Source organism: Gambusia affinis, linkage group LG06 (genome assembly GCF_019740435.1).
Source record: "Gambusia affinis linkage group LG06, SWU_Gaff_1.0, whole genome shotgun sequence".
Classification (NCBI taxonomy): Eukaryota; Metazoa; Chordata; class Actinopteri; order Cyprinodontiformes; family Poeciliidae; genus Gambusia; species Gambusia affinis.
In genome coordinates this window covers 8,166,920-8,181,618 of record NC_057873.1, presented here as the reverse complement: position 1 = coordinate 8,181,618, position 14,699 = coordinate 8,166,920, and the positions used below count along the sequence as shown (strand labels likewise).

General features: G+C 35.5%; 1 protein-coding gene across 2 annotated transcripts; it reads right to left on the bottom strand.

Moving 5' to 3' along the window:
• Positions 1-1,420: 1,420 nt before the first annotated feature.
• postnb (periostin, osteoblast specific factor b) lies at positions 1,421-14,366 on the bottom strand. 2 transcript variants are annotated; one of them, XM_044118494.1, is made up of 22 exons: positions 14,205-14,366; positions 13,681-13,779; positions 10,671-10,735; positions 10,360-10,517; positions 10,111-10,275; positions 9,866-10,012; positions 9,638-9,779; positions 7,406-7,618; positions 7,136-7,270; positions 6,406-6,554; positions 6,131-6,267; positions 5,815-5,945; positions 5,569-5,699; positions 5,211-5,313; positions 5,010-5,077; positions 4,802-4,847; positions 4,680-4,709; positions 3,539-3,640; positions 3,411-3,458; positions 3,178-3,255; positions 3,063-3,089; positions 1,421-2,070 (listed from the first exon to the last, which is right to left on the bottom strand). In XM_044118494.1, the coding sequence occupies exons 1-22, from the start codon at positions 14,321-14,323 to the stop codon at positions 2,042-2,044; spliced, it is 2,322 nt and encodes a 773-aa protein (XP_043974429.1). In that variant the 5' UTR covers positions 14,324-14,366; the 3' UTR covers positions 1,421-2,041. The 2 variants fall into 2 exon arrangements, with proteins under 2 accessions (XP_043974429.1, XP_043974430.1); XM_044118495.1 differs by lacking the exon at positions 3,063-3,089.
• Positions 14,367-14,699: the final 333 nt, after the last annotated feature.

Sequence of the window (14,699 nt, the reverse complement as noted above, 5' to 3'; positions counted from 1 at the left end):
ATTGTGTGATTTCCCAAATGCACTGCTTGAAGACTGGTCAATTGTTCCCCACATAAACAATGTGGAAAGCCTTCCCAGAAAATTTGATGCTATGGAGCTTAATGAGTTGGAATGATATCATATTAAACCCTGAGAAAGAGGAAAAAGTAATTTATTTCCTAATTATTTATTAATAGAGGCTTAATAGAGACATTTTTTCCTTTTGAAAAGAAGATAATTGGCAATCTTCTTAATGGCTGTATAATTTCTGTCTTTTTAAAATAAATTTAGCAAATTTGTTTGTTTGTCAAGCAAATATAGCATAACATAGCATAAAATTAAACAACCTTTGTGGTGTATATTGCCATATAAAAATTCAATAATGTTGCCTGTGAGCTCTGTGTCACTGGAACATGATGTGGTAGTGTTCACTGGAAATTTCCAAGCAATTGTAGTTTTACTTTACAACATAAGAGTTGAAAAAGCACAACTTCAAATGCAAAGGTGTTTTTGCAATTACAGAATTGTGGTCTTTTAATACAAGTTATGTACTTAATCTAGTATACAAAAATGCTAAAACAATATATGTTTCTAATTTATTGACAAGCAAATTATTTTTAGACCACTGAAACATAGACATAGTTTACTTAAGAATTAGTCTAAATTAAGTTACATAAGCAGGAACACATTAGTGAATGGTTTTATGACTTCTTCAAGTGAGATTGCATTAAACTGTGTACTTAGTGCATAGAAAAATTACAATTCTGCTTTTATCCTCCAGAAATAAGGCATACCGTGTGCAAAATTGTTTTTCGGTACCTTCCAAATGTTTCTTGTTTTTACTTTGGCAATTGTTCAGGTTTTTATCCATTTTAGTCAATACAAGAAACCATAAACTGAGTTGATGAATTCTGCATGTGAGCCAAACAGCACAGGAACTGGGCCAGATCCAAATGTCTGCAAGTTTAAAAAAATTGCTATGAAACCTGGTATGCGGTTAAGCAAGATTTTACCACTGTGCAAGCAAATAAGCATAAGTCGTTTTGTCGTTTACTTTAAAATTATTAATGCTTAAAATTATTAATCATTCATGACAAGATTTGAGGAACTGTTTGAATTTATGGTTTTAACATGTGAATTTGTCTTTTGATGTAATTTGTACTTGTTTGAGCTTACGGAGAGGTATGTTCCTTTCAACCCATAAATTTAGCTCTCAATGTAATTTTTATATGTTAGACCACATGGAAATGTATACCACTCTCAAGAAACATTCTTTCTTAGAGCTGGACTTCACCCTGTGTTACATCTGTTTGTAATATTTAGATAAACGGGTGGGCGAAATCTCCCATAAACCTATAAATGAACAATTGGTTCAGTGAACAGAAAAGCTTTTAAACTTTAGAGGACCTTGCTCCTACAAATACAAATGACAGACATAATATTTAGATTTAAGCTATTTTTAATATAACATTAACAAATTGAGGAACTGTGCAAGGAAATAAAAATGACTTTTTATGGTAATGCAGTTACCTCAACAGAAGCACTTTATTGTAGAAATTTTGGAAAACAAAAAAGAGAATACCTAGATTTATCCATATTATTACAAATGACACAATCCACTAACCAAATGTACATGAAACCTTAAACCACTTAAAGTTAGAGATGTTAAACTTACATAGCAGGTGAAGTAAGAGAAAATAGCTTATGCCATTTTCATATTTAGATATTTCTCAAAGCCCCTCATTAAGCACTCTTGCACTAATTTACCTTGATCAAAGTAAACAACAATATTTTTATCCCCATATACTGACTTGATTTTCACTACTATAACCTTCCTCATTTCAGTTAATTTTAACTGCTAACCTACAATGAATTTAAAAATTCAATCTATGTACAAATAAAGCACCTTAAAATCTGAGAATTTATCAAAACAGTTCTTTGTGTTTAGCAAGTGCTATCACAATATATTCAGGAAACAACACTCTAGATGTATCATTTGTAAAACACCAGTTTCAGCCTCCATGTATAACTTCACCAGGAAGATATCCTCATCCGACCATTCTCAGTTCCTTCCCCTCCTCCTGTTGCCACCTAACAGAATAAATGGAAAAATAAATTAATGTCCGTTGCTTTGAACTGGTCATTGCTTAAATGGGAAATACAGTAAGTATGGCGTCACAGCTCAGAAATCTTTGTAGTCTGATCTCAGTTCTTTCCACATGACAGAACCAAGCTCAGCACAGCAAGAAGGTGGGAGTATGACTGCCCAGGCAGAACCTCAAAACCTGTATGAATTATGGACCTCAGACAGACCTCACAAAAAAGTTGCACAAAATGCAGTTTCACAGACAGTAAATGTCAGCTTAACATTTAGGTAAGCAATGTGCAGGCAAGCATGTTGAAATAAGCGAGAAGCCAAAGGTGCCATTAGAAATTGTTTGACTTTTTTTGGAAATATGCTCATGTGCTTCCTCACAGAGTTTGAAGGGAAAAAAAGGACTGATACGATCCCTGCATCTGCATGGAAAATGTGATTCAGTACTCCGATGGCTTAACTTAGCTCATGAACTGGAAAGTGATGGAATCAGCCAGCGTGCACATCAGAAAGCACCTACCAGTAAACCCCAACTTTATTTAGTATTTATTCAATTTGTGTAAACTACCCAAAAAAAGATCTTACTATTTAGCTTTAACTGTTTTTCCCAGTGAAGTTATAAGGCGACCTGGGGTGATACAAAAAGTTAATCTGCCTGCTCCTAAACAACTAAACATTGTTGTTTTGCTTTATTTTCTATTCTATGCTTCATATTTATTATGCACAAATGATTTTTCTTAAGTAATTTTAAGGAAAACATAAGCACTTTAAGTTGATTTCTCAAAAAGTCAAACCAGTCCATAAATAATACCCAGAAGGACTGATGGGACAGAGTACATACATGATGCAGGGCAGTACAATCATGTGACAGATGCAGGGACAGACATGACATTACAATCAACATTAGCTCAAAGACGATGCTGGGGATTCCATTTAGATTGGGTAAAATCTGTTTGTTTTTTTTCCTTATTCTTTTTATTTAATTTACCTACAACTCTTCTTGTATTAGGTCTTCCTATGAAAGGGAAGCAAGCATACACACTCCATATTAATAAATAACAAATATTCTGAGTTAGTGAGTTATACAGGATGATAAAACTCACTTTGGATCAGTCCAGCAAGTTGCTCAGCGTCAAGGTTTGTGTTCCCTTCATAGGAAATAATTCTTGAGCTGTCAACTCCTGTTGGAAAAAAAATACATTTTTATTTGAGTAATTACATCACTTGAGTCATAAATCTAATATTTAGCAGTCACACTCCTTTACTTTCTAACTATCATGGCGTTGTAAAGATAAAGGCTAAAAATTACAGTAAATTTCCTTGGACATCTTTTTACCTTCCAGGTCAATGTTTGAGGAGCCTGAACTGGCAGAATATTGATAGCCTGAAAGGAGAATTTATTAGTTGTCAGAAAGATGAATCATGTCAGGCTTTAGAAAGAATGACCAAATGGTAAGTCTTTACGTGGGACGACCCGGGTGAGTTTGCGGACAGAAGGTTCAACGACCCTGGTAACTGTAGTGGTGGACCTGTCAATAACCCTTGTCACTTTTTTCACTTCAGGAGCTGCAATAAAAGAGACTGTTTCATTACAATGAACTTTGATGAAAATACATATATGCTTGTTTGAGTGTCATGACATTGTATCAGAAGTATTACTTCAGCTAAACTTTGGCATTACAAATTCTTATATTATAGCGATTACTTTCCACAACATTTTAAATATCCATACATTGTGATGTTCTTACACTTAGAGAGGTCTTGATTGTATTCACTCAATGACTCAAGACTGTTTATTTGATTATATCTATCTGTTGTATGTATACTGTCAGTGATTTTGTCAAGACAAAAAACACACTGAAACATGTGTCCACATTGCAATGAGCATGGTTTAAAACCTGTGCTATAGACCACAAGCTTTTCTTTAACAATTTTTTTTAACCTGCATAATAACATTGATGGTAAGAGAGTTTGCCTCATCTTCCTGTGTTTCAAACTTTTGTATCAACAAGTCATATCAAAACAGAGAGCAAATTTACAAAACGTAACCTACCACTGTAGCAAATTGCATAAGTTTAAAAAACCTAAATATTAGCAGGAAGAAGTTATAAATTTATTAAAGGCGGTCACTGTTCATGTTAGGTCAAATTTAAAAACAAATAAGACAGCTACAAGTATTTCAGGTGATTCATTCTCAGCACACTGCTAGCTTTCATATGCTAACTTGTGTTGGAGGAGCATATTTAGGAAAACTTAAGGAAAAATTGTTCAAGCCGAAATATTTGTTGCTGTGTAAGTAAAATAAATAAATTAAACTGCAGCATTTCTAAATTACTGATGAGAAAATCAAAAGCTGTGCTTTCCAAATATTTTTGTCTTAGAGTTTTCTGAAGTATAGGACTAAGACTTGGTATTGGTAAATGCCTTGGATGACGTAGATTACTATTATGGCCAAAAAATTCTAGCTAACATTAAAACACAAAAAAGATATTTTAGAATTAAAGATAACTTTCCATTCTAGTTGCATTATCAGTTTCTCCTTTAACAAAATTCAGTAAAACAAAATGAATTACATAATAATAAAAGGGTTTTAAATAATAATTACATTGTTGGACAACACGTGTGATGATCTTCTCTAAAACAAGAAAGAAAGAAAATATTTATTAAAAAAAACCATTGAAAATTCTAAAATCTAAATAGTAATAATATATAAATATTATTACTCACTCATAAATGTAAGAGGTATTTCCTGATATCTGTATCCTGAAACAAACTGTAAAAATATGATACAATAGTTATATCAGAACAATATAAAAACAATCAATCGTAAGTAAGGAGGTCCGGTTCATTATAAAGTTTCAAGGCACATGCTTTCACTACAAAAACCAACATACTCTTATTTAAACACTAAAGCTTTAATAAAAACTTAATTCACCTTGATTTGTATGTAAGTGATGAGCTTCTTGAGTATTGAAAGGAGTTCCTGATTCCCCACAGGGATGTCTGGAAGATAGGAGGGGCTATTAACCACAATTAAGCTTTTGGAGGAAAAAAAAAAAAAAAAAACTTGTGCATGTCTTGACAAATAAATTAATGAAAGGGAATGGCAATGAAGCTGAATAGACAAAATTCTCACCTTCAGGGTATAAAATTTGGTCGACAAAATGAATAACACCATTTGTGGCCATCTGATCGGTTCCTTGGAGAAGCAAGGAATTCACTTGCACATCATTATTCACCTGAGACAAACATTTGAAGCATACATAAGCGAGAAGATTGTGGTATGATTGACAGAAAGTAACATTGATCTCCATGGTAAGTCAATAGCTTGCTGTTGGCTGTGGTATCACAATTAAAAATGAGATTTCTAAGACATGGTAATTTCCACAACAACAACAAATAAACAACAACTAAATATTAAGAACACTATTAAGATATGCTGTCGTTAAAAGGTTGAATTTTTTTAGTAAAATCGTTCAGTGCTAAATACCTACAAGTTTTAGTTGAAGATTGCTTCCCTGGAGAGATTTTAGAAGATTTGTCACGCCGCCCTCCAAACCACCTCCAATGAAGATACCGTTACTTAAGTGATACAGAAGAATTGTCCTGAGTGCATTTATGTCACCTGAAATAAACAACAGTAAAACATTATTCGTTGAGGGATTTATATTATTTTCAACTGCCAACATATGTGCTGGAGGAAGGTATAATAAATGGTAAAGTCATTGCAGCAGATGTACCTTTCAACATGTTCAACTCTCTTTCAGTCAAAGCAGCAAACGCCTTGTCGCTGGGGGCAAACAAAGTAAAACCTCCCTCTTGTCTGAGCAGGTCTGTCAACCCAGCTGCTTCCATTAGAGACAAAAAGATCCTGCAGCACAAAGAAGAAAAAAGTTGGCTGTAATAGAAACCACAGAGGGTTGATGAATTGCACTGACAACACTATGTTCTTTTCCAAGAGTGCTTAGTGAATTAGACGGAAAATAAAAAGTGATAGAGTAAAATGCTTAATTTTAACACTAAAATCCACTTTTACCGAAATTGCCCAGGACTTACTTAAAATTTTTGTTTTCAGTCAGAATCTGGAACATAGATTTTGCTGCAGGCATCAACATAGTCCTCATGAGATGAAGGGCTCCATTGCTCCCTTCTTTGCTGCCTCTTACCAGGCAGGAATTCTCAATGCACACAGCCTGCAGGATAAAACCAAAGGATTGATGGGGTTTCTCTAAAATACTGGGATTAATGGCAGTATGACATAACGAATGATGTGTTTGTTTAGTGGTCTAAAGCTCTCATTTTTGGGAAGGACTTTGGTGAAGATGACGCACCGTGCGGTAAATGAAGACCCTGAGGGTCTTTCCTCCAATAGTCTCCAGCTGCTGGCCATTATACAGTTGTCCAAGACCAAATCTATTCTTTAGAATGTGGTTCTCCAGGATGATCTTAAGCTCGCTTTGATCCATGGACATCACTTCATCTGCAATTGAAAGACATTTTCCCTTGTGTAAATAAACACAATTCACAATTGGACGTAATACTTTGCTAAATTTGTTAATCATCACTACAGCTTTCACTAACTTCATGGGTCTGTAGCCAAGACATGTAACAGTAACCAACACATTTATTTATGCTTTGAATTAACTTGATTTCCTTAAAATCTAATAATTAGTCTGTTTGCTTTAATTTCAGAGGTTTGTGTACTTCTGGTGAAGCCTCGATTCACTCAGAAATAGTCTTCGACAGAAACCTCATTTTGCTTGGAATGATATATGTATGTGTATCTTAGGTCTTTAAAATCTTTAAAAATAGAGTCATTGTAAAGTGTTTTCTGATTAAAAAGAATTGTCTACTTCCATTGTTTGCTGTCCTACGTTGTGCGTCTGAAGTATACATTCTCTCACTTCAAGAACATGGACATGTCTCCAAATATACAACAAACTCGGAGGAGGAATGTAAGAAAGGAAACACTGCTGCTAAAGAAGAAGTTGTCACTTTAGACCTTTAAGAACTGCAGAAGAGAGATGCCATACATGGTATAGCAAGCTGTGTGTGACTCACCAGTAAAGGCAGCATTGAAAGGAGCCAGCAAAGTATACTCAGCGTCTGCTCTCATTTCAGTGGAAAGGCCCAGTTCAGTGATCAAGTCACCAAAGGTGGCCTGTGAACCTCCCAACAGTTCTATTACCTGCTTAGCTTAAAAGCAAAAAAATAAATAAATGAATACATAAATAAATACAATTAAAACACAATTGAAATTTGAAAAATAGATAAAATAGGAATAAATAAAGTGTGCTAAAGTACGCAGATTAGGGAAAATATTGATCTAACCTGAGTCTGGAATCAGCACTTGGTCAATAAGGTGGATGACACCATTGGTAGTGACAATGTCCTTCTTGAGTACCATCTTAATGCCGTTAACTGTCAAACTGTCTCCATCGCAACCTATTTCAATGTTGTTTCCTTCCAGGGTTTCATAAGAGGTCCCTGCCATGATGGCTTCAGAGCACTGGACTGACCCCAGGAGGTGGAAATTCAAGAGAGCTGAAAAAAAGTTGTAAATTGTTATTTCTTTATGCAGTAAGACAATTATAGAATGGTGGAGATTCATGTTAAGCTAAGCAGATAATACCTTAGAAACCTGTAGACCCTTCTGGACCCTTTGACTGGATGTCTTTATAGTTATAATTAGCTCAAAATCAATTTGATGTCATTGGCAAAACTAATGGGCAAGAGAGTTGTTGAGATATTTTCCCAAGTAGTTCAGTATACTCATTAGGACATCTGCTTCCTGCTACTCACAGCCTTTACAAATCTTATGCCAAAAATGTTGAACAGCTCACTATATAAAGCACATGTGTCAAACTCAAGATCCAGAAGCCAAATCTGGCCTAATCTATCTTTGTATGTGGTCCACTAGATGGACATATAAATAGAGCCTTCAAGATAATGGTTCTCAGCTTAAATATTATTTCATCAATCAAATCAAAGCAGTTGTTATCTGTATACTTTCAGTATTATTTAGTTTTAAGAAGTAGTAATAAGATCCAGAGACAACTATTTATTAATATTTTAACAGTTTGTTAATGGTATTTTATCATTGCATTCTGTCTGCTCTTTGAGGACATCCAGGACTTTTCTATAGCCCAAAATGAAAATGAGTTTCACACCCCAATCTGAAAGCTTTATGTTATAATTACTATAGTGTTTACTTTGTCGTTGACAGAATTCCATACATACTTCTAAAAAATAAATATAAGGCATTTAAATTTGGGAAAAAGTTTATTTCTTTTGAGACTTTATAGTTAAATGACGTTCTGATCAGAAGTTTTTAGTCACTCATTACCAGCATAATTTCAGTTAGTCTATGCAATTCCATATATATCCGCTACGGGACGCGTTGGCATAGAGAAGGTTGGGTACAGAATAAGAAGAATAAACTTTCCTGTTAGATGCTAAAGGAAGTTCAATGTGTGTGTGTGTGCCATCTTTTCTATATCAAAATGTATTTTGATGAATATATACCTTGGAAGAGCTTGTGGAATCTACCATCAACTAGTGAGTCACGTTATTCAGTTTTATCTATTCCTGGAGGCTACTTAATACTAATGCTAGGGGACTTTTGTGCGAGTTCACACAAAAGTGAACTAAAAGTGTTAGTTCACTTTGAATAGTATTTTGCAAATTCTGAGACGGTTCTCACACAAAGGACGTTATTTTGGTCTCTTCTTTTTGTAAAATTGCCGCTTTTTTCATGGGTTATTTAAAACAAGAGAAACAATATTTTTATGGCATTCAGTCAGTAAGTAATGAAGCCTGGGCGCAAATTCAAACTGGAAGACTCTTTAGCCCCACTTGGCTCGTCCTATCGGAGCATCCCGCCCATCACCGCTGTCCTATCAACGCTGGACTAAGCCACGTCACGTCCAATCGCCTTCCAAGGCCCAGCTGAAAAGGACCTCCATCCATGGCGTCTTCCGCATCCCAACCGCGCTCAACTCTCCTCCACCCCTCCACCTTCCCTCGCCCGGATCCTCAAGCTCGCATCCTTCTCCGACCTCCACCACCAGTGTCGGGTCCCGGGGGGATGACATTCCTATCCTACATCGGGAATGCTCATCCGAGCTTATTGCAATTCACAGCTTGATGACCACAGCCGGGGCCCGAGCGCCAAAGAACTTTAAATTCATGTCTGTCAATAAACCTTTTTAATCGCTGTTCATTTTCTCTGTCTGAGTCTCTCCAGACAGAGAAATGTTGGTGGAATGCCTAAATTAATTTAAACATTTACCTGCCAGAATCTTATTAATGGTTACAGAAAGTAAATTTATCTCAGTTGGAACAATAAGTATTGTATTAAATCAAAAAACTTTTATTAATGACATTCATGCCAAGAATGGGTTTTTGTAAACCTTAAATAACTGTATGCATATCACAGTACCAAAGTGGTTTTTCTGTATTTGAAATGATCAAATCCAAGATTTAAAATGCCTTTTTTGAAAACTATCCTTTCCATTAAATTATGCAGTTTAACTTGTTTCAGTTGACAATTGTTGGATTTACCTCTCAGGACATCTTTGTCACTTAAAAGTCTTTCCATGACATCGCCACCAATCTTGTCAAAGGCATCGTTGGTAGGAGCAAAGAGAGTGTAGAATCCTGGCTGACCCAATTTTTCCAGCAGTCCAGCAGTTTGAGCTACTTCCTAACAAGTGGTTTCAGTAACAGCATTATGATTTAAAAACTTCAACATCAAAAAGATTTGAAAATATGTATAATGTGCGCACTTACAGCTAGCTTTGTTAAATCGTCCTCAACCTCAATATAATCCTGGATAGTGCTTCCAACGCTAGTGATGACACGGTCAATGACATGAACAACTCCATTGGTTGCAACCTGGTTACCATAGATAATCCTAGCACAGTTGACAGTAACCACCTGCGAACAATATAAATTTTCTCAGTAAACCTCAGACAATCTGTTCCAATGAAGACTATGTCGTAATACCACAACATGTACTACAGAGCAGTACTCACCCCATTGGAATAGTGGTTAATATATAGACCAAGGTCATTGTACATAGAGGTCAATTTCAATCCATTCTTTAGATCTTTGGTTAGGAGGCGTTTGTTGACCATGTGGTAGTGCAGAGCATTGAAGAGTTCAATGTTGACGTTACTGACCAGTGCATTTCTTACTGTCTGTAAAATAAGAAAAACAAAAGTGGTCAAAATGTGACACAAAGAACAACAAGTTAATGAACCTTTGGTTTTGTCCTGACTCACCTCATCCAACAGCCCCCAGGCGTCATTGCTTGGAGCAAAGAAAGTGAAGGATCCTGGTCCCTCAATCTCAGGTCTTAGCTTAGAAATGTCCGCATAATTTTGGGTTGAAGTTGCCTGAACAAGAGCCAGACTCCCATACACGTGGTCAATTGGAGCAACTAAAAAACAAATGTACTTTTTTTGAAAGGACAATTAAAAGTTGCAAAATTACTCCTAATTAATTGAGTGTGGTTTCAAAATTAATTCACATCTATTCTCCAAATGGATTAAGGACCTCCATCTAACTTTTATCCACCCAGTTAGTCCTATACCTGCAGGACAGCCTTGCATGCCTTCAAGCTTGATATATCCTGGACAGCATTCATACAGCACAGTCCTGCAAAGAACACAGACAAGCATTCAAGTCTAGACCATGTGTGTTTCACATTCTTCAAAAATAATGTTTGTAATTACTTTTTTGTTGTTGTTTTTTTTTTTTTTTTACTGAGTTATATAACAATTTTGAAATTTGTAATGAGTTGCCTGTTTTGGATTAGGTTGTCTGTCTTTAAGAGGATTCTTCTGTGTTTGCAGATGTAAGTCATTATCTCCTGGATAATCTCAACACACAATGCGATCCAGAAGTCTGAGCCAAAACCACAGGGAAAGGATGCCTTGAGGATACGGCTACCATTTCAGTAGTCGATTATTATTATAATTATTATTTTTTTTTGCCAAGCCCTTTTCTTTGAAAATAACCATTTATTTTGAACTTTTCTTGTCATTCGAATAACCTTAGACATGTTGGCTTTTTTTCCCAATAAAAAGTATTTGTTAAGCATAAAAATGATCTTTTATAAGCTGTAAAAATAATTTAATGTTTAAAAAATGATCTCAGTAGTTTTCCATTTTTTAATAAGTCTCAAATGAGACTTATGAAATCTCAACACACAAAAACACAAATAATTCACATTAATCCTAACCCTAACCCTAACCCTGCCAAAGAAACAACGGATAATTTGTTTATTCCACTCATTTTGCCTGACACTGCAATCCGAAGAGAACTGTAAAACTTAATGTACAGCTGTGAGACAAATATGTGATTTACACCAACACGATCAGTCATGTCGAAACAGCAACTCTGACTCCACCTACAGTAAAGCTATTATGTGATGTTGTACATTTTACCCCACATAACTCCCAGGTATTCAACAATAAAAGGACCCTGAAGAAATGAGCTCTCCAGATGTAGCTAATAAAGATAAGCAATACCACATGGATGGCTGAGGTCATTAGAAGAGATTTCTTAGGTTTATTGTGGGATAAGATGATCTTTACCCAATTTCACATTGACATAATTAAGGTGTCCAAAGTTATCCTGACAAATGCTAAGAACAATGTTTGGCTTTTGTGTTTTAAAAAAGAACCACTTGCAATTGGATCAACAAAAATATTCATGATTCAGCAGTGATTCAACAGAATTTAATTGGAGACATCAATTGTTCAAAATTAGGAGTTTTCGTTCAGGAAGTTGTTTAAAATGTGCATACCATTAAAACTCCACATGTGTTCTCCAGTTGTAGTGGACTTCTAGAACTAGTATTAAATAACAGTGCTACCCTCACGGTATGCAATGTTCAAAAAATGAACGAACAAACATAAAAACAATATGTAATAAATGTCTGAAATGTTGCCCACTAATATAATTTTATTAAATACCTAACGATCATATTGCTCAGAGTTTATAGGCATGGAGATTATTGAGGCACACTGATTAATCCACTGCAAATATTTTAAACCATGCAGTCACGGCCAACTGCATGTATATAACATCTGTATTTAAACTAAGGTTGAACGAATTTGCAGGGACGGGGATGAGCTCATACAAGCCCCGATGGGGCAGAGTCAGCAAAACTTGTTATATTGCTTTCCCACACAAAGGGACTGTGCCTGGCAGCAGGCCTGGAAACTTTTGACCATCAACATCTTTAGAAAAATACTGCACCACTTCAAATCGTGATAACTTTATTGTAAAGTTTCCCCTCTTTAATGTATGTGTTAGTATTGTAATGCAATACATCGCAGTCTGTCAGAGAGCTTGGTAGTAAAGTTTTCTTGGAATCAGACTCACTTTGAAAGCACAAATGTTCCCTTTGGGAAAAGAACAGATATTTTTTCTGGCTACAAGAGATTAAACCCAGGTGGAACAATATGAAGAGAACAATTTAAACCTTACTGTCTGGACTTATGTTGTCCAGACAGCAGGAGTCCTGATGAACAGTTGGTGTAAACATTTATTTAATCTCATGGACAAGCTACTTGTCCATGAGATTAAATTTGTTAAACATTTGTTAAAATGTTGGGCTTTGCCAAGTTTTCTTACACGTTCTATTCTATTCAGTTTTATTCCACTTTCAACAAACTTTGTGGTTCTCTACTTAAGTAACTTGGACCAAACCACAATATGACTGAAACAATATTTTTAGAATAAGTAATGATTTATATTCAGATTTAAGTATGTTGGAAAAAATAAAATAAAACATATATATAAAATGTGCTTAATTGTTTGAGTATCTACTTTCTCACATTAGTCAATGTTTGTTTTCTTCCAAAAGTTTCCAATTAAATTATTATAATGTAATGTATGTGAGGTTTTATATGGGTGAGTTTTCCTTTTCTTTGCAAGGTGGGCTTGGTTAAAGGATTGGATCTGTGGGGGTTGCCAGAAGGAGGGGCTCACCCAGGGTGCCCTTCATGTAAGGACCGCCTCTGTTAAGAACAGCTACCAACTTTAAATGATATGTTTGGTAACAAGGGAGAAAAAGACTTTAAGACCCAACAAAACATGGCATGGCTTAGATTTATGTTTAAGCTGCAATGTGCTGAGCCAGCAGGACTGCTAACAAAAAAAAAAAGGGTTTTAATGACGGAGCTTGATGGGTTTCCATTCATGAATGCCGTCTCTATTCTGCAGCCACATCATATCCTGGAATCAGTGGTTCACCGCTGTGGCACCCAGCGACCACCGGGCTTGTAGCATTATTAAACCCCCATTGAAGTTTATGGGATCAAATAGGATTGTCTTTGAGACAAAAGGTTTTAGGACTGCTTTTATAAATGTGGTTTTCATTCTACAAACCAGTGCAACTAAGAGTAACATAACAGATGTTATGATCTGTTACTGTGAAGACATCCAAGTTTCCATGAAAACTACTGAAGATGAAACAGGAGAAGATGGGAGAGCAAGAGGAAATGGCAAACATCTTTTCAGAAACAAACAGAGCAGGTAACTTTATTTCCTAAGCTTGAATGTCATTTCTTTTAATAGGACAACCAACTTACGCTTTCTTTCCGCAGATGGACCCGTGGTACCAGTTACGACAAGTACTGAAGTATTTCTTCTTTGTCCCCATAACTTGCTGGAGTGCACAGACATTGGGACTGGTGAAATTTGTTGGAGAAAATGTGACAAGGATTAATAAGAGTAAAAATTGCTTTTAAAACCAAATTATTCTCTTTCAGAATATGGAGAAAAAAGAGACTGCTCTATATCAAACTTTCATGTATGAATACATACGATAAAATAGGTAAAACAAACATCAGTGTCTTTTCATCAGTGTCTATAAACATTGATGCAAGAACAATTATTATGAGCTTACATTTTTTAAAATGACATTCTTTTACAGTACATGAAACTAAATTGTAAGAAAGAACATTTTCTTGAGAAACAAACATAAATGCACAAAGATGACTGCCCTCAAAAACTGAAGACTCATGCATGTGCAGTGAAAAATCTAGGTATCTGAAGTTATCATTGCAAACAAGCAAAAGTTAAACATTAAAAAAATCTTTGCTGTTTGACTTACCCTTCTTTTCTTGCCCTAATGCGGCTGTGGGTAACTATTTTATCATAAGCTGAGGAGTCAGCATGATCAAAGGTAGAGAGCACAAAGAGTGCGAAGGCAGCCACAAAGAGGAGCTTCATTCTTGATTCCTGAACTCCCCTCTAGCCCAGAGTAAAAGGAACACAGTCCTAGCTGGAGTTTATATAACCCAAGTCTCACCCTCCACTCTAGGAGGATGGTTGAATTTCTGACATGCACGAGCAACACAAGCCTCTCCAAATGCCGTATTTCTCCTGATTGGCAATAAAAACTTTTCATTGTGGCGTATAAATTATTATTTATAACATTGTTTGTAAAGAAATGATGGTATTTGTGGCACAAAATTATCTAAAAATCCAAAGTGTAGATGTTCTTTTTTCATTTAGAACTAACATTTGTAAACTTTTCAAAATCCAAATCAATGCTTTAAAGGCCAGTAAAAGCACACAAACCAAATACTTTGGAGCAGTTATTTTA